This window comes from Danio rerio, chromosome 21 (assembly GCF_049306965.1).
Source record: "Danio rerio strain Tuebingen ecotype United States chromosome 21, GRCz12tu, whole genome shotgun sequence".
Lineage (NCBI taxonomy): Eukaryota > Metazoa > Chordata > Actinopteri > Cypriniformes > Danionidae > Danio > Danio rerio.
Window position 1 is genome coordinate 5,269,063 of NC_133196.1, and position 17,928 is coordinate 5,286,990.

Consider the following 17,928-nt stretch of genomic DNA (forward strand, 5'->3'; position numbering starts at 1 on the left):
CTGATCTAACGTTACCATAACGTCTTCTTCTATACCCTCATCCTCCTGATCATGGGTCTGTTTGAAGAAGGTGTGTATGGAAAATGCCTCAATAAAGATGCCTCCTCTCCTCTTTCTCTCGCGTTTGCTAAATCCACTTGTCCACTCATTTTTGATACATGATAAATACTAACGTTACACTACAGTCCGCTCAGTTAAGTGCGGGTTATTTCAAAACTGATGTTTCCACACTTGACCAATTACAGCATTCTGTTTAGTTAAAGAAAGAAAGACAATTTAAACATAATAATAATAGTTATATGTGATTTTTTTGCTCAGATGAAATACAGTTGTCTGAGCAATATAGTTTTTACAGAGAAGGAGGCACCTTTATTAAGGCTAAACATTATTAAATACCCACGAGGCACTTGACTTTATATCGCATTTGCATTATTTATTAAAAATGTTTCCTTCCTGTTGAAAATAAATATATTTCTAATCTGATATGTAATGGGGAGAAAAAAAGTAGCACAAGTTCAGCAGATGGTGAATTCGAACCGGGTTGATGATCAATTATGTCAAAAGATGTTGCTGTGCACATTACGAGGTACGCCACTCAGGCTGTGATGCTGCATAGCTCTTTAGACCCACACGGAATCTGCGTGCACAGAATTCCACAGATTTTTCGCCGATTTTCCGCAGATTTCTGCAGATTTTTAGCCTATCATTAATTCTGTTTATTTACTTGAGTAAATGTGTAAATCTGAATTTATTCAGTTTTTATTCAGTAATTTATTACTTTTTATTTAATATATTAAGGTGTAAGTTATGATACTCCGCTGGATACTCCCAAAATAATTGCACAGAAATCCGCAGATTTTTACCAAAATTCTCCACAGAAATAGCAAAAAACGTCCGCAGATTCCGTCTGGCCCTGCTCTTTACTCATGTTGTCTCTGTCAATCAAGCATCGATAGGCGGAAAGCATGAATAGCTTATTCCAACTAGGTGCGCTATTTGCAGTTAGCCTAAAAAAACACCCCGAAATTGTCTTTTTCTTCTCCCCCCTCGCAGGGGCCCCAAGTGCGCTCGGGCCACTGGGCCTGTGCTTATAAGGCCCATTGGTTAATCCGGCCCTGAGCGGGGCTTAAGTTCCATTTCCTGGTCACGCCGGCACGGCTTAAGACTCTTTATCAAGATGATTCATTTGAAGCACTGTGAGTCGACTCTTTTATAAATGAATCAACAGTTTTAAACACTGCACACTTGCAGATTTAAGTCTTAGCTGAATAATTCACTTCACTTAGGGCTGTGTTACACAATACATGGAAGGTCATTCTCAAAATCCCATAATAGGGGCTCTGTAAAAAAAAAAAAAAAAGAAGAATAAACTGAACTGTCTAACTCGAGGGAATGTAACATGAGCATATTTGCAAGTAGTTGTGTGGTTTACCCAAAAAGGAAACTTCTGTCATCATTTCTGATGAGTTTTTTTTACTCTGTTGAACACAAAAGAAGATATTTTTAATAATGCTGAAAACATGAACATTGACTTCCATAGTAGTTATTTTTCCTGCAATAGAAGTCAATAGCTAGAGGTTTTCAGCATTATTGAAAATGTCTTCTTTTGTGTTTAACAGAAGAAAGAAACTCATAACGAGTTCAAATATGCAGAGGGTGAGTAAATGATGGAATCATTTTTATTTTTACTATTGATTTCACTGTTAATTTCTGTTATTGAGTTTAATTTAAAAGCCTCACAAAAATACTTTATTCATTTATTCGTTTATTTTCTTTTTGGCTCAGTCCCTTTATTAATCTGGGGTCACCACAGCGGAATGAACCGCCAACTTATCCAGCATATGTTTTTACGCAGCGGATGCCCTCCCAGCTGCAACCCATCTCTGGGAAACATACATACATACTCATTCACACTCATACACTACGGACAATTTAGCCTACTCAATTCACCTGTACCGCATGTCTTTGGACTGTGGGGGAAACCATTGCACTCGGAGAAAACCCACGCATACGCAGGAAGAACATGCAAACTCCACACAGAAATGCCAACTGACTCAGTCGAGGCTCGAACCAGCGACTTTCTTGCTGTGTGGTGACAGCACTACCTACTGCGTCGCCAAATTACTTTATTATTTGATATAAAACTATATATTTTTTATTTATCAAAATAATTTCCAATTATTAAAAAGCCTTTTCAGTGTCAGTTTTCAGCCAAATGCATCTAGAATTTTCAGTTTCAATCAACAAGCTTCATTTCGGTGCTTCCCTAATCTTGCTATAAGAGGGTCTTTTTGCATTGCACAACTCAAAAACAAGGCGGCAAAACATCGAATTATTATAAACATTTTAAATTATAAACATTTAATTACTATAAAAATAGAACCAAACATTTTTCCCCAAATTCTCAAAAAAATTATTAACAAAATTATTGTTATCAGACATTTAAAAAATACTTATTTAACGTGTTGAAGCAACTCAATTCTTAAGTTTATTGGGGGCAACTTGACTGTTTTATGTTCAACTCACTTACATTTATAAAAACAATCAAGTTAACCTAATTCTTTACTTTTTTATCATTTCTATTGTTAAAACATTCTCACATTTCGCAGGGTTGTAAAACCCAACAATGTTTTAACACTACACATATATTTAGAATATTTTTTGTTAATTCGGTTTAATTTCTGAATGTTAAGTTATCAAAAGTGGTAGTTGTAGTTGTTGTTGTTGTTATTAATAATGCTGTTGTCATTTTCTCTGACATTATTACTATCATTATTATTATTGTACTATCTATCTATTATATGTTTTATTTAAATCTTTATTATTCTTGCTTCATTTTTTTGAATTGTTGTATATTTTTATGTTCTCTTGTGTATATACTTTGTTTGACTTGTTCACCCAGTTACCTTTACATGCGCGTGCTCAACAGGATTGTTTTTTTCAGCAGGGTGTTTTATGTTGATTTTCTCTATAGAGACTTTTTGGATCACTTGTTTCTATTTTAAGATGACCAGATGGTTTTAGTTTCAGTTGTGTTTGGAAATTGTGACTAATATTACACTCTTTCTTTCAGACACCCCTTTTCTGGCCGCGAGGTTCCCATCTCGAATGGTTCTGGCTTTATAATAAGTAGTGATGACCTGATAGTGACAAATGGCCATGTGGTCGCCAACAAGCGTGGTGTTTGTGTCAAACTGACCAATGGTGAGACTTACAACACCACAGTTCAGGATGTGGACCAGGCTGCAGACATCGCCACCATCAAAATCAATGTTAAGGTACAGATGGAGCTTTGAGGTTGTACTGTTAACATATTTAATCTTTTGGGGATATTTAATTTTTTAATTAGGGATGCACCGATCCTGATACTTGGATTGGATATTGGTTTGGTACTGCATATTTTTACTGCAAATCCCATCTTGCACGTGCTCTATATTCTGTGTAATTTATAAGCAAACAAAAGTCAGAAAGGTAGCTTTTTATAAGACAGTAGAAAGTTGTCTTGTAGGCCTACTGTATCCCAAATGTTTTGAAGCCATTCTATAGTTTAATGTGAAGTGCAGATCAATATTCACATGGTTAAATTCATGTTCAGTTCTGCGCTTCCCTCCGCTGCGCCTGTCAATCATTCTCCGTTTATTTACAATTGAAACTGCGTGTCACGTTCATGACAACATGAAAAACTTTCTCCAACACTATTTGTTCCTGTTAATTTAAATAAATATTAATTTATTATATTACATTATATTAATTTATTATAATATAAGTGAAGTTTCATAAACTAATTTCGAGAGGAGCACGTGATATGATTGTGCACCGCTGGCCACTCATCCGTAATCAGTAATAATCCAATCAGAATGATCCTAGCTTAGTATAAATGGATCACTTTCTCCCCATTGCACTATCTTCATTTTGGAAGAATGCTTCCCGCTACAAACGCTCCAGCATTTAAACTACGCTTCAGCATCATTCAACCTTCTGGCATGGAAGAACAAACAATCAACAACAACAACAACAACAACAACTTCTCCAACCAGAACCCCGCTCTCCCCTAGACTCCAGCAGCTGCCTCGCCAGCAATCGAGCCAGAATCCCCACAAGAAGCCGGCATATCAACTCTTCCATCTTCTACTTCATCTGCCCCTCACTACACAAGCCACAACTTCGTCTAAACTTATGACGCCGGCGATTCAAGCCACCGGAGAGAAGCCGAACTCACAGATCACCTAACGTTAATGGTCCACTTTCGGTAACCTGCATGCTTAAAGGGAAGTCTGGCAAGATCAGCGTGAATAGAACGCATTAAATGAAGAACTCACCTCTCAGCCTCCCGCTGGTCAGCAGATCCATAACATTCTGACAGCTGAAATAGTTCGAAGGCAAATGACCAGGCAATCTAATCCATAAACATTATTCCATAACACCTTCATTCGTCGATATACATCCATGAAAAGGTGCACTGATATCCAAACCAGCTGCTGGTGAGAGTGGAGCCATACTTTCACGCATAAACATTGTAGCGATCTGATCTACAAAATGGCCGCCGGCATTTGCACTCTGAACTCTTGACCGTGACTCCAAGGAGCCAATAGCTTAAAGGCGACGTATCACCATCCAATGAGCTTTCCAAAACTGGAGACGGTCCCGCCTTCTCTCCCGACAAATTCATGAATGGACTGCGTGCAGAGACTTTGATTCCGGCCAAATAATCATGTTGAGATTACAGACATGTTACTTATCATGGATGGAGTAAAGCCATGATAAACATTACATTCACACAGTTCCTATTAAGTGGCAACATCGTTTTTTAAGTTTGATGTAGGCAGTTGATATATTTACATTTTATTAATAATTATATATACATATATTAAAAAAAAAAAAAAAAAAAAAAAAAAAAAAAATTCTGTAATGAGTATTACCCAGCAAGTGATAGACAACCTACACATCAAGCAGTAACCCTTTTGTATCACGCCAATTGTGACTCTCATATCAATACACCTGAATGTCAGTCAGTTTTTAATGTCAGTAAGAAAACAATTTCCTGCTCGACTGCAACAAACAAGAGGAGGACATTTCTGGCCATGGAGTAGCATTTCATACTTATACTTTGTGTTAAATACATTCGAGTTTTAAAAACTTCTATATCAGTAAGGGGTTTAAACTCCACTCCATCATCATCTCACCAGCTCTCCAAGAGGTTTCCTGGACTTCCAGCATAGAAACGCCCCATACGCTCAGTTCTCCTTCTAATTACCACCCTGCAGGAGGACAAATGCCCACTTCTACAACCCTAGCACATTGTGACATTAAGTATTGGAACATGCATTAACAAAGGCGCTTCCATTCACAATCATCCATACACTTATGAAGACTCCTCCCACGAATATCAGCCAATACAATTAATCATGTCTGCTGTACATGTGCCATGTTGCTAAGATTTCATTTCTAATTCTCTCTTGTTTTTCATTTTAGAGTTCAAGACTGCCAGCTCCTGAAACTGCCCTCATTCAACCCATCACACTCTTCATCCATTCCTAATGCATTTACACTCTTCGCAAAGATACTTTCTGCCTATACAGCCCACACCCTTGATACCATATTCACATATACCCCCCGCCCCCCATTTACTCTTCATATCACTATTGACAATATTTAGCACTCATAACGCTCCAATGCTGACTATCATTTGTACTTCCGCTATAGCAGAGTCGCTCCGCCGAGCCTCATTCTCCTTCTGCACCCCCCCCCCCCTCTTCTTCCCATTTATAGATGACACAACCGCCCTGTCACACGATTCTGATTTAAGAGATGCTTATAGCAGTTCTTTGCTCCACAGGTATCCCCCAGATCAAACTCCCAGTCACTCTTACACAGGGTGTCTCCGGAGTATCAGAAGGTGTTGGGGGCTGATAAGTCAATATAGAGGAGTTTGAGGGCTTAAAGTATTAGAAAGTCTTAGATTCCTTTACAAGGTAATACATTTATTGTTGAACAAGGTATCATCGTATGCTAAGTTTGACTATTCAAGCCGTGAATATCAGGATACTAGGTAGTTACGTAATCAGTAAAATTCTACTAAGGTTTGACAGCTTGCCGCTTGTTTACTGCAACACTATCAGTCTGCAGCTCTATAGGTGACAACCTGTCGAATCGGCTAGATTTTAATATACATGTGTCTGTATTCGAATGTTTAGTTGGATTCATTTGTTACATTTTAATATTTAGTAAATATTCTGTAAGATAAATCTCGCCAGCTTTTTTGATTGAAAATGGTGATAAGGTCTTTAAATGTGTGGGAAAAGTATTAAAGGTGTTGAATTACTTCTCTTATTCCTGTATACTATGTTTCAGAATATGAGCAGCCATCACAGAAGTACAAAGGGCAGCAACAAATCCAGATCCTAGAAAGGTGGTCACCTGATGCCTTCAAGACATGCGTCCTAGCCACTGGCCCCCCAAAGAAGCCCAGATGGCTCTTGTCAGCCATAATCCCACATCCACTCAAGGGCGAGGGTGTGACCCAGCCACCTTCTTCTTTTTCTTCCTTCTAGCCTGAGTAACACTCAGTTTCCTCCCCCAGCCACATAGGTAATTGGAGTTTCATCCAAGCCCCCCGTCACCCCGCCACCCTGGCCGTTTCCGCTGGAGTCTTCACAGCCCCCTCCCATTTCCCGACTCCTGCCGGACCCCGCCCCCCCTAAGCTCTGACTTCCGCAGAAGTGTTACCCCGAGCTACGACCCCCGCAGGGGTCGTCTCACCGTCCCTTCCAGGCCTTAGCAATCTTTATTTATATATATATATATATATATATATATATCTATATACACCTGTACATAGATATATATTTATAATAGCGCTGTCACTCCCCCGCTCCATCTCCTAACGGAGTGTTCCTCGAGCACCTAACTTATCCCGTCACCCTCTAACAGGAGTCTTCACTGTCCAAATCCCCTTTCCCAGACTCCTGCTAGAGTAGGCCAGCTTGCCCTGTTCCCCGGGCGCCGACCCCCGCAGGGGTCAGTCACTGCCCCCCCCAGGCCACTGAAACTCATTATATATGTATATCTATGGACTTTCGTTTATAGATATATATTTATATAGAGCGCTGTCACTCCCCGCTCCATCTCCAGTCGGAGTGTTCCACGAGCATCGACTCCAGCAAGAGTCTGGCCAAACTTGCCACTCACCCTCTAGCAGAAATCTCCACCGCCCAAATCACACTTCACGATTTCTGCTAGAGATGGCAAAATAAAAAATTGCTGCACCCAACTCCCGCAGCACCCATACTGACTCAGAAGTCTCCTGTTCACCCCCTCCAGGCCTTAGATTATCCCATTTTATATATATATATATATATTTATATACTCTCTCATATATACATATATATTTATATATAGCGCTGCCACTTCCCTGCTCTATCTCTGTTTGGAGTGTTCCTCGAGCATTTTTGACTCTTAATGAGCCAACCCTGCCCACCCCTTATGGCCCCCCTTCACTAGTCTCCACCCAACCCCCTCCCCCGCTCTGGCTTCCACAGGAGCCAGTTTCAAACTTTGCTCCAACTGGAGCCCCCTACTCTTTCTTCATTCCTTAATTACTATATCCAGCAGCCGGATATAGTAAAAACTTTCTAGCTTTTTGGGGGAAATTCTTTGAAATACTCGGCTGCTGTCCCGAGCTAGAGGCATTTTTTGGGGAGCGATCGAGACCTACCTGATCTCGGTTCTCCTGATATGCTTCTAGACCGGGCGGGAGCCCTGGGCTCAAATATCTCCGAGCTCAGGGTTCTCTCCCGGGACAGCATGCCAAACCTGCTATAAGTGCCAAGCATATCTAAGTGGGAACTCTTGAAGTGAAGTTTCATAAACTAATTTCGAGAGGAGCACGTGATATGATTGTGCACCGCTGGCCACTCATCCGTAATCAGTAATAATCCAATCAGAATGATCCTAGCTTAGTATAAATGGATCACTTTCTCCCCATTGCACTATCTTCATTTTGGAAGAATCCCCCCTTCCACCCCATCTCCTCCTTTTTCTCCCCTTCTAAAGGGGGAGCGATCGAGACCTACCTGATCTCGGTTCTCCTGATATGCTTCTAGACCGGGCGGGAGCCCTGGGCTCAAATATCTCCGAGCTCAGGGTTCTCTCCCGGGACAGCATGCCAAACCTGCTATAAGTGCCAAGCATATCTAAGTGGGAACTCTTGAATATATATTATATTGGTTCATTTCGACTTGAAACGACGAGTTCATTTCTGTTTCTAAATCATGTAGCAGTTAGATCAGATGATCGCATTCGCAACACTGGAACTGAGTGGGTTATTACCTGCTCTTCACACACAAAGTAGGCCTACCTGAAATTTTAAACTAGAAAAGGCTCAATAATACATTGGACAGATCCTTAACACACTGATTTCTTCACTTTTTACTGCTGTTTTGGATTGGAAGTGTCTGCAGATAACGGAGGACTGCACGGTGTCTCAGTGATGCATCAAGCACTTCATTCACACACCGGCTGATGTGACGTGTGCCGCTCTGTAGAATTATTCTGTAACATTAAAAGTTTCTGTTTTCTCATCCTTCCGACTGAGTTTATTCTTTCGAGGGGAATACTTTTAGGGTAGTTTGTAAGCCTGGCTCATTGTGGTCAAAGTTGTTGATTAAATTAATAAAAGTGAAACTGACAGGCACAATATAGATTTTAATTAACAGAAAATTATTTAGCCTAGTACCGGCTGCTCTGAAAACTGTGAATATTTGACTGTAATTTTATTTATATCAATAGTTTATTTAACAGACCAGTTTGTGTTTTGATTAGAGTCAATAGTGGTAGCCTGTTGCAGAGTTACTATTAAAAAAGGAAACATAAGCTGGACCACATCACCATAGAAACTGTATTATGCTTAAAAAAATGGCACAGTATCAGGATCGGATCTGTATTGGTCGATACTCACAATTTTGGGATCGAAATCGAATCAGTTCCAAAAAGATGGTATCGGTGCATCGTTGTTTTTATTGAGTCATAGTTTTATATGGTAAGAGCAAGGACTCATTTTATTTCATTAATTTACCTTTTTAGTAAAAGGTCTTTATAAAATGAGTAATTTCTTTTTGAACTTTGTTCACTTAAGAATTAAACCTATAGAATCAAAATTGTGTCACTGTTAGTACATTAAAAGTGTGAGGTCAATATGATTTTTAATATTTTAATGGCTCTACATTAACTTTTTTTGATCACCAGCCTCTATGGCTAGTAGTTTTTCAACTTTACTAGCCACTCGCCATTTTCACTTTTGTTGTTGGGAAAATATATTTGCAAAATTACTTGATTTAGATGTGTTGTGTATGACTTTGCTCAATGAGCATGAGCTGTAGTGGTTTCATGGTGTTGCTTTGTAATTATTTCAGGGCTCAACATTAAGGTTGTACCAATTTTTTCTCTGACCACACTGGAAAATAAATAATTAAATAAATAAATAAATAAATATTTCTAAGCCAAAAATGTTAAATAATTTTAAAATTTCAAAAACTAGCGAAATATATGTTATAATATGCACACACTTTTTATTAAATAAAACTTAAATAACAATTATTGTCATGTAGCCTGTCTAAAACTATGAAAAGTAGTCTGTCCTAGCTCCAAGACCAAGGTCTCAGATCAGCAGTTAACTATACATTAAGTTTAATCTATTAAATCAATGTTACTGAAAAGAATGATAATTAAACCATATTAACAAAAAGAAAGCAGGTGAAAAACATACCGTGTGCAATAATGAAAGGATGATCAAACGCACACAGTTAACGTTAGGCCCATTAATAATCTGTTCAAAGATTGTTTAAAGCTAAAGCTGAAACTGCTGCTGCATACATAAAATACCTTCTTTTTTTATCTCGAGCTCTTGAAAATGGTGGATGTGTATCGCTTTTTGTCAAGTCTATTTCAAACAGAACCGATCGCAGCATTGTGTTTCCAGTCAAGGTTGCTTCACGCAGGGCAATGGGATCGTGCACGCTTTTAAAAAATTGCGCGCATCACATAACATTCTGTATTCATCTGCTTTCTTTTGCTTGCGTGAACACAGTTGTTTTTGTCAGTCGGGCTGCTTCTCATTTCTAGAGGTTCATCCTTATTGTTGAACCCTGCTTTTAAAAAAAATACAATTTAAAAATGATTTTCGACCAGCCAAAGTGGATAGTGGGAGTGGCTTTCTAATCCGCCACAGCCGAAGTCTACCTGCGGTTGGTGGGTGTTAATGTCAAGCCCTGGTGTTAACCCATTAATCTGTTTATACTGTATTTAGGCTACATACACACTGTAATATTTCAGGAGGAACGGCTTCATACAAATATGGACATAAACTCGAAATTGTGATAACCTTAGTGACATTTGGTTTTGTATCCTCAGATTTTTAAACCCAGTAATATTACAGCAACTACAGAATATTATAGTCAACAATTTTAGGTAAACCAACAGTAACAGAGGAGGCTTTTATGTTTGGAAGGCCATTTTTGCAATTGATTTTTCTCAGTTTTCTTTTACCACAGTTCTAGTACATGGCCATATAGTCTGACATAGTGTCATTGTGTTCTCTGTCTTGTCCCAGAATCCTTTACCAACGTTGCGTCTTGGCAAGTCATCTGATGTGCGTCAAGGGGAATTTGTGGTTGCCATGGGGAGCCTCTTTTCTCTTAAAAACACCATCACATCTGGAATCGTCAGCTTTGCTCAGAGAGGCAGTAAAGAACTGGGTCTCTCCAACTCCAACATGGACTACATCCAGACGGACGCTACCATAGATGTAAGAGCACTGGAAACTGGGTGGTGTTGCATGCAAAAAAAATGTATGTCATCATTTAATGAATTGCATTCCATCACTCAATCACAATTCTGCTTTACAGTTTGGAAATTCAGGAGGGCCTCTCATAAACCTGGTGAGTCGCTGACATTTACTCAAAAAACTGCTTCTGCCTTTTGGTTTAAAGGGTCCAAAAACACCAAAACACATTTTTGAGATGTCAATAGTCATATATATGTTCCACGCTGCTAAAAACACTATTAGGATACATATATTTCACAATAAAAGTGAAAATTGGTTGTTTTTGCGTTATTTCGAACAAATTCGTTCTTCCGGTTTGAAAAGAAATTTTGAAGCTACGTCAAGGCCACGAGCTCCTTGTGCAAATTCCAGCATGGAGACTGGCTGTCTGTACCGGCGGGTACAATGTGACGTCTTTGAGCTTTTATCATTAATTCAAGAGAAAGACGAACCAATCAGCTCGCTCTATTGTGAATGAGGTGCAGCTTTATTAATATGCATGATAGCTTCAAAAACTACCTGTTACAGTATTCCAATAGACGCCACGTTGTGTTGCTAACTGTAAATAAACCAAGTGGAAGAAGAAGAATTGTTCGGAGACATGGGTCGTCAATGTTGTTTATAAATGTGCCACAACAAAGGTTTTGTTTCATTTTCCCGCGATGAGAAAGGACCCACATTTGTGTACTACAGTGGTCTTCTAACACGCAACAAAAATGTTTGTAAGGAACATTTTTACCCGAGAGCTTTTTGTATTATAAATGGTGAAATCCAGATTTGCCATTCGTCTTCCTATAAAAAAAACGCAAATCCAGTTCACGGTGATTGTCCTGTCTCTACGGATTTGGTAAGTAAGCAATTGGTGTACCTTGTTATTCAGATGGCGAAGTAGGCCTTTAAAACTACACTCTTCTAGCAGTTCCTCGGATCCAATATGTCGTTTGTCGTGGGGGGCACGCATGAAATGTTCTTGAATGAAAATGAAAGTGCCAAACTGCAGTTAAAGTCGACAAATTAAGAATGAAACTCCCCAAAATTACATGACACTCCGGAGGAAACGTGGATAGCATGGTGACACAATGACGTTAATCGTATTATGTGCTTTAACATGTAAAACGGGATCATGAAAGGAACATTCAAAAAGCAACTCATGTAAACACCTTAGTCATATTGTTGTTTTAATCAGATTAAGGCAAATAGTTAGATTACTGATGTCCACAAAATCATTACTTTATCTGTTAAACTGACAAGTGAAACACAAACTACTCTCCTGTCTTCATTTGGAATAAAACTTCCAATTAACTCAACACAAGCAAAGACAATTGTAGGCATAATAGTAGGAGTATTAGGGTAGGAGTATTTATAGCCACAGACATGCAACCTTTTTCAGGGGTAGAAAACTCTGGTTTTAGGCATTTAATTAGTGTGCTAGAACCACACTACGAAATCCCAAGTAGAACGTATCTCACAGCTACGGTGGTACCCTCCTTGTACAATAATGTGAAGGAGAAAGTTATTAGTGCACATTTAGTAGTTGACTACAGATTGCTGAACCTTCAGAGCAACACAGAGCTTCATGACTGTCATATTAAGAACGTGAATTGTTTTCAAATGTTCATCAATATTGTATTGTACTGGCCATACTCTAGCCTTATGTAATAAACTGATGTATCATGTTTGTACTCTTCAGGATGGTGAGGTCATCGGCATTAATACCATGAAAGTGACAGCAGGGATTTCCTTCGCTATTCCCTCAGACAGAGTCCGACTCTTCTTTGACCGATCTGCAGACAAACAGAGTAAGAATGACCTCACAGCTGCTTGCTTTTGTCTGTGACAGCATTTTTTTTCACTGACAGATGGTTATTGGGTCTTTTTTTCAGAGTCTTGGTTTGGAGAATCGGGATGGAAAAGGCGTTACATTGGAGTGATGATGTTGACTTTGACCCCCAGGTGCCAAACACTTTTATTACAATTTTACAGGAGAGCAAAATTCATACATTATGGAATCTACAGATTTTTGTTATATACCACTAGATTTGGCTCTTAGAAATTCAAGTGCTGGAATACCTGGAAAATTGGCTTGTTCTGTTGAAAAGTGCTTAATTTATCAAGGAGAATTTGTATGCAATTTTCACGCCCGAAAAATAAAAATGTTTGTGAATTTTTGTGACAATTTAATGCAAAAATACCCGCACAAACTACCGTGATTCCGACGCAGTGATTTAAATGATATGAGAAGTGGCCAATCACAGTCAACCTTGTCTAGATTTACCTGAAATGTAAGGGCAGGACAAAGGCCTTTCTGTGTTGCAGTGACAGAAAAAAACAACTTAAAAACATATGTATTATGGGAATAATGCTTTTGGGATGTTTTTACTATGTTATTAGCAAGAGTAATTAAACCACAGACATTGAAGTGTTTTTGGTTGAAGCAAATGTAATATTGATTGTTTTGCTGATCTGTCTATTAAACTATCAATTAATCAATCAATCTATCTATGAATCTATCTATCTACCTTATCTATTTATCAATCAATCCTTAAACCGTAAACTTTGCGCTGAAGTGAGTCTTTTATTATCTTTAAATTCTCTTTTTCCCCTCCTCAGTATAATCGAAGAGCTAAGGATGCGAGACCCGTCCTTCCCTGATGTTTCTCATGGAGTTCTCATCCACCGTGTGATTGTAGGATCTCCAGCCAACAGGTGTGCTGCTCTCTGAACATGATGTTATCAGCTGTTGATTAAGGCACCCTATTGATGATGTCATTTCCTGTTTTCTGTTTTGCAGAGCCGGAATGAAACCAGGAGATGTTATTATTGAGATCAATGGGGTAAAGGTGAACACGTCGGAGGAGATATATAATGCTGTGAGGACCAGCGAAAGCTTAAATGTGGTGGTCCGCCGGGGGGCCGACCTGCTCATGCTGCACATGACCCCAGAGTCCACAGAGTGACATCAAGTCAAGTATTTAGTAAGATTAAGAAATGGTGAGTAATGAGAAGCTGTCATAGTTGGAGATGTTGTAAGAAAGGAATCATCTAAAGAGTTGAACAGTTGTAGCAAACGCTGGACATTCGTGTAGTAAACGTGTTTCTGGAAGCGTATGAAATAATGTGGATGATTCAGACTTCTGTACACTGGATAAACCTCAGTGTGTCTGCGCAAACTACACTATCAGTATTGATTTGAAGAATATCACTGAATATTTTGTTTAGGATTGTCATGATGGCAACAAACACTCAACGACCTTAATAAAACTGGGTGCTCTTATTGTGAAAATGCTGATGTTTTGTATTGAGTCTCACATTCTCATGTTACGACGTTTGTATTTTAATACATTTTTCTGAACAGCTCTGATTTCACAATAAACCATTGGAATATTTATGGATGATTTGCTGATGTCGCAGTGACTGATATGTTTAGGTTTTGGGTCAGCGCTGTACAGCATTCTGAAAAAGTGTATTTCTAAAAGTGCGCCGTAATGACGCCAGTGTCAACTGCAGTGTGTGTTGGAAAGGACTGGATGCTGTTCAAACCTCATGCCAAATTGTTGTCACCCCATACAAAAACATTTTAAATCCACACAATCTGACAACACTGGGGCTAGATCACAATATAAGCCACAACACAAGTGAGTTCAATAAAATATATCTTTATTACAGACATGTACAAAAATCAAATATACAAAACATTCTGCTAATGTGACTCAGAACTCCAGCATGGACCAGTCGTGGTAAGGCATCTCTTCTAGAGGAATTCTGCACTCTGGATTCTCATGCAGACAAGCCCTCATCATATCACAGCATTCTGTGAAGAAGAAATGGAGAGGTGAGCTTATTGTTATTATTATTATTATTATTATACCGTTTTTGCTTAATTGTTCTTTGATGAACATCTCACCTTGAGAGAGGGTAAATTTGGACCAGTCATGTTGAAGGTAGTACAGGTCATACGCTGATGGGAATTCTCCATGGAGCATTGTGAACAGAAGAACCCCAAGAGAATAGACCGTCGCTGGTTTGGCCCGGTAGCATCCTTTTTCATAAAACTCTGGCGGGATGTACGCTTCTGTGCCTGGAGGAGAGACGTTTAGTTTAGCATCATGTTGAATATATATACCAGATGGGCTTCAGCTGTGCTAATTAACCAGCTTTCAATACGTATATTAAAAATGCTTATGCACATTCATAACTAGTGTTGTCAAAAGTATCAACTACCAATCGATACCGACACTCATCACAGTCATATTTGCTGAGCATGTGAACACCAATGGCCAATCAGTGGTGTTTAACAGCGCTCAAATTGACTTGTTAAATGTCAGAATCGATTGGTACCGAAGTCGATACTTTTGACCACACTATTCAAAACACCTACCAGAGAAGATACTGTAGGCTGATTCCATCATGAAGTCTCCACACCCGAAGTCGATCAGCTTGACTTCCAGTGTGTCGGGGTTCACCAGCAGGTTTTGAAGCTTAATGTCCCGGTGGAACACCCCGCGGTAACAGCACACGTTGGCCGCATAAACAGCTTGCCTCATGATGGTATGTGCTGTTTTCTCACTGAGGACTCCTCCGCTGACTTCAAGGAATGCCTCCAGGTCCATGCTTGGACTAGGCCGCTCCATCACCATGACATAATGGTTTTCAAAGACCTGCCAGTCCAGGAGCTTAATAATGTTCGCACACCTGGAGCCACCGCTGGCCATGTTTGCCAAGGTGATCTCTAGAGGAAGTGGCTGGTCACATGACTGAAAACAAAATAATAATGTTGGTTTTAAAACAAGGGTTTCTGACCACAGCCTGTGGTCTATAATAAATATAAGACTTTATAAACTGAACACAGCGAACAGAAAGTGTAGTCTACTCACAGAGCTGACATCTTGCATATTTGGGGTCTTCTGGACAAATTTAACTGCCACCTGTTTAAAGGAACAATTGAACAATTAACATGTGCACGGAGATCATTTCATTCAGTCATAAATCCTGAACAGAGGATTCATTCGTCAGCAGAAATGTCCAAACAATGAAAGCTCTGATGATGTTCTTTAAACAGGGAACTTCATCAGAGGATTTGAGTCTACAAAAATGAATACCTGCAGACCATCCTGTATGCGAATCCCCTCATACACGGAGCCGAAACCTCCTTCACCAAGCTGCTTTCCGAGTTTGTAGCGGCAGCTGATGTCATCTGTTAAAAATGAAGAAAATGTCATTAAATTATAAACCAAATAAAAACACAAACAGTTGAAGTCAGAATTATTGTCAGATTTCAGAACATGATAGTTTTAATAACTCATTTCTAATAACTGATGTCTTTTATCTTTGTCGTGATGACAGTACATCATATTTACTGGATATTTTCAAGATACCAGTGTTCAGCTTAAAGTTCTGAATACTTAAACTTTATTGCTCTGCATCATTTGGGAAATATTTAAAAGATATTAACAAAAAATCACAGAAGAGAGAATAATTTTGACTTCAACTGTATAATTTTACAAAGTTTGATGAGCCTAAACAAATGTTCTGAACTCCAGCAATAAACTTACTATTGTCCAAGCAGGTCCCATCATCTGCTGTAGACTTCACAGCAGAGTCCTCTTGTGAGACCTGATCCGGTGAAGGGTTCGAGTTTTCATCCAGGGCAGAGTCACAGATGTCATCTGTTATGAGCTGCTGGCTCACTGGAAGTTCATTGTCCTCATCGGATGGTGAACTTGGAGGACTATCAAGCTCTTGCTCCAGGCTGTCCTCGCTGAGGGAGGATTCATTGTCTGCTGGGAAGTGAAGCTCTGCAGAGTCGTTCTCAATGACCACTGCAGAGTCAAAGCTGTTCACTTCAGGTTTAGAGTCCAAGTCTTCGTCTGCTGGATCATCAAGAGCTGGAGGTTGGAGAACTTCCAGCTCCAGGTTGCTCACAGCAGTGCAGAAGAATTTAGAGCTACTGATGGGCTCTGCGTGAAGTTCGTGGATCTCCTGCACACATAGCTGATCTAAAGAGAGGAAGGAACATCATTAATATGACTCTACAACTCTTTTTGACAAGATATTTGAACAGTTCATTTGCAGAAACATTACTCAATGTGTTTTTATTGATGATCTTCAAGGTTTTTCTGCATTGAATTAGCAAACAAGTAAACTATATATCTAAAGGCAAAGCTCACTGAAATAAAAAAAATCCTAATACAAATAATTCTTATTTTTTCTGTTTTTTACACAAAACTACAAATTCTGAAGAAAATTCCTGAAATCAGCAGCCATTAACCTTCATTGTAGGAACACAAAATACTGTGGAAGTCAATGGCTGAAAGCACCTCAAACAGGTTTAAGGAGTAAATTATGACAGAGTTGTCTTGTTTATGTGAACTGTGGCTTTAAGAAACTATCTTTCTAAAATATCTTCCATTTAATGTTCATTTCTGATCTTTAAACACTTATGTGATGTGTTTGGTGTGTTTAACAGTATGCTTTAGTAATTAAAAGTGCTGATAAATCTATTTTACCAACAACAGTAGCTCTTCTTCTGGAGAAACAGGCGAAGAAGATGGGAGACAATTTGAGTTTCCTCTTTTTCTGTCTCCCTGCCTGTTTTCCTGCAGCGACGGGGTCATCGGTCATCAGATGACGGTGATTCGCTGTCGTGCTGCCGGTGGGTTCGAGTGGCTCACACGGTTGTTCGTTCGCACACTTAACACCAAACGCTTTCTTCAGACGGTTAATCAGTTTTGAAAATGCCATTTTATCACTGTACTGTTGAATCGCAGAAAGTACTGAACTACTAGACATCCAAAGAAGCTAATGAGAGTTTCTGCTACGTCAAAAAGCTTTATACTGTCACCGATGATGTCAGAGTTCCACAATTCCATTTGGAATTACGTAGAGACTTTTTAAAACACAACAAACTTCTAATGAAAGCCCGCGCTAGACTGACTGGCTCATTCGCCTTAATGTGCTCACACAGCCACCTGCTTATACACATTTTTTCCAATTATTAATTAAATTAATTTTGCACTTAGGCCTATGTATTTTTTCTGTCATGCACAACTTTTTCTGCGTTTTACTTTTTATTACAATTATTGCCATGTTTATATATATTTATACGTGTG

General features: G+C 39.1%; 2 protein-coding genes across 5 annotated transcripts in view; one reads left to right on the forward strand and one right to left on the reverse strand.

Annotated features, from left to right (window-relative positions):
• LOC110438950 (serine protease HTRA2, mitochondrial-like) overlaps positions 1 to 14,212 on the forward strand; it is a 37,996-nt gene extending 23,784 nt beyond the window's left edge. The window contains exons 3-10 of one of the 4 annotated variants that reach the window (XM_073935722.1): positions 1,620 to 1,656; positions 3,074 to 3,278; positions 10,607 to 10,801; positions 10,902 to 10,934; positions 12,510 to 12,618; positions 12,703 to 12,772; positions 13,430 to 13,525; positions 13,611 to 14,212. In XM_073935722.1, the coding sequence (XP_073791823.1) occupies positions 10,673 to 10,801; positions 10,902 to 10,934; positions 12,510 to 12,618; positions 12,703 to 12,772; positions 13,430 to 13,525; positions 13,611 to 13,776 (603 nt within the window). In that variant the 5' untranslated portion in view covers positions 1,620 to 1,656; positions 3,074 to 3,278; positions 10,607 to 10,672 and the 3' untranslated portion in view covers positions 13,777 to 14,212. The remainder of the gene's footprint in view (positions 1 to 1,619; positions 1,657 to 3,073; positions 3,279 to 10,606; positions 10,802 to 10,901; positions 10,935 to 12,509; positions 12,619 to 12,702; positions 12,773 to 13,429; positions 13,526 to 13,610) is intronic. The other 3 variants (XM_073935720.1, XM_073935719.1, XM_073935721.1) reach the window with 3 other exon arrangements.
• Positions 14,213 to 14,294: 82 nt separating this feature from the next.
• LOC141379958 (serine/threonine-protein kinase pim-2-like) lies at positions 14,295 to 17,688 on the reverse strand. The gene is made up of 7 exons (XM_073935714.1): positions 17,326 to 17,688; positions 16,372 to 16,815; positions 15,919 to 16,013; positions 15,694 to 15,744; positions 15,198 to 15,573; positions 14,724 to 14,897; positions 14,295 to 14,630 (listed from the first exon to the last, which is right to left on the reverse strand). The coding sequence occupies exons 1-7, from the start codon at positions 17,606 to 17,608 to the stop codon at positions 14,530 to 14,532; spliced, it is 1,524 nt and encodes a 507-aa protein (XP_073791815.1). The 5' UTR covers positions 17,609 to 17,688; the 3' UTR covers positions 14,295 to 14,529.
• Positions 17,689 to 17,928: the final 240 nt, after the last annotated feature.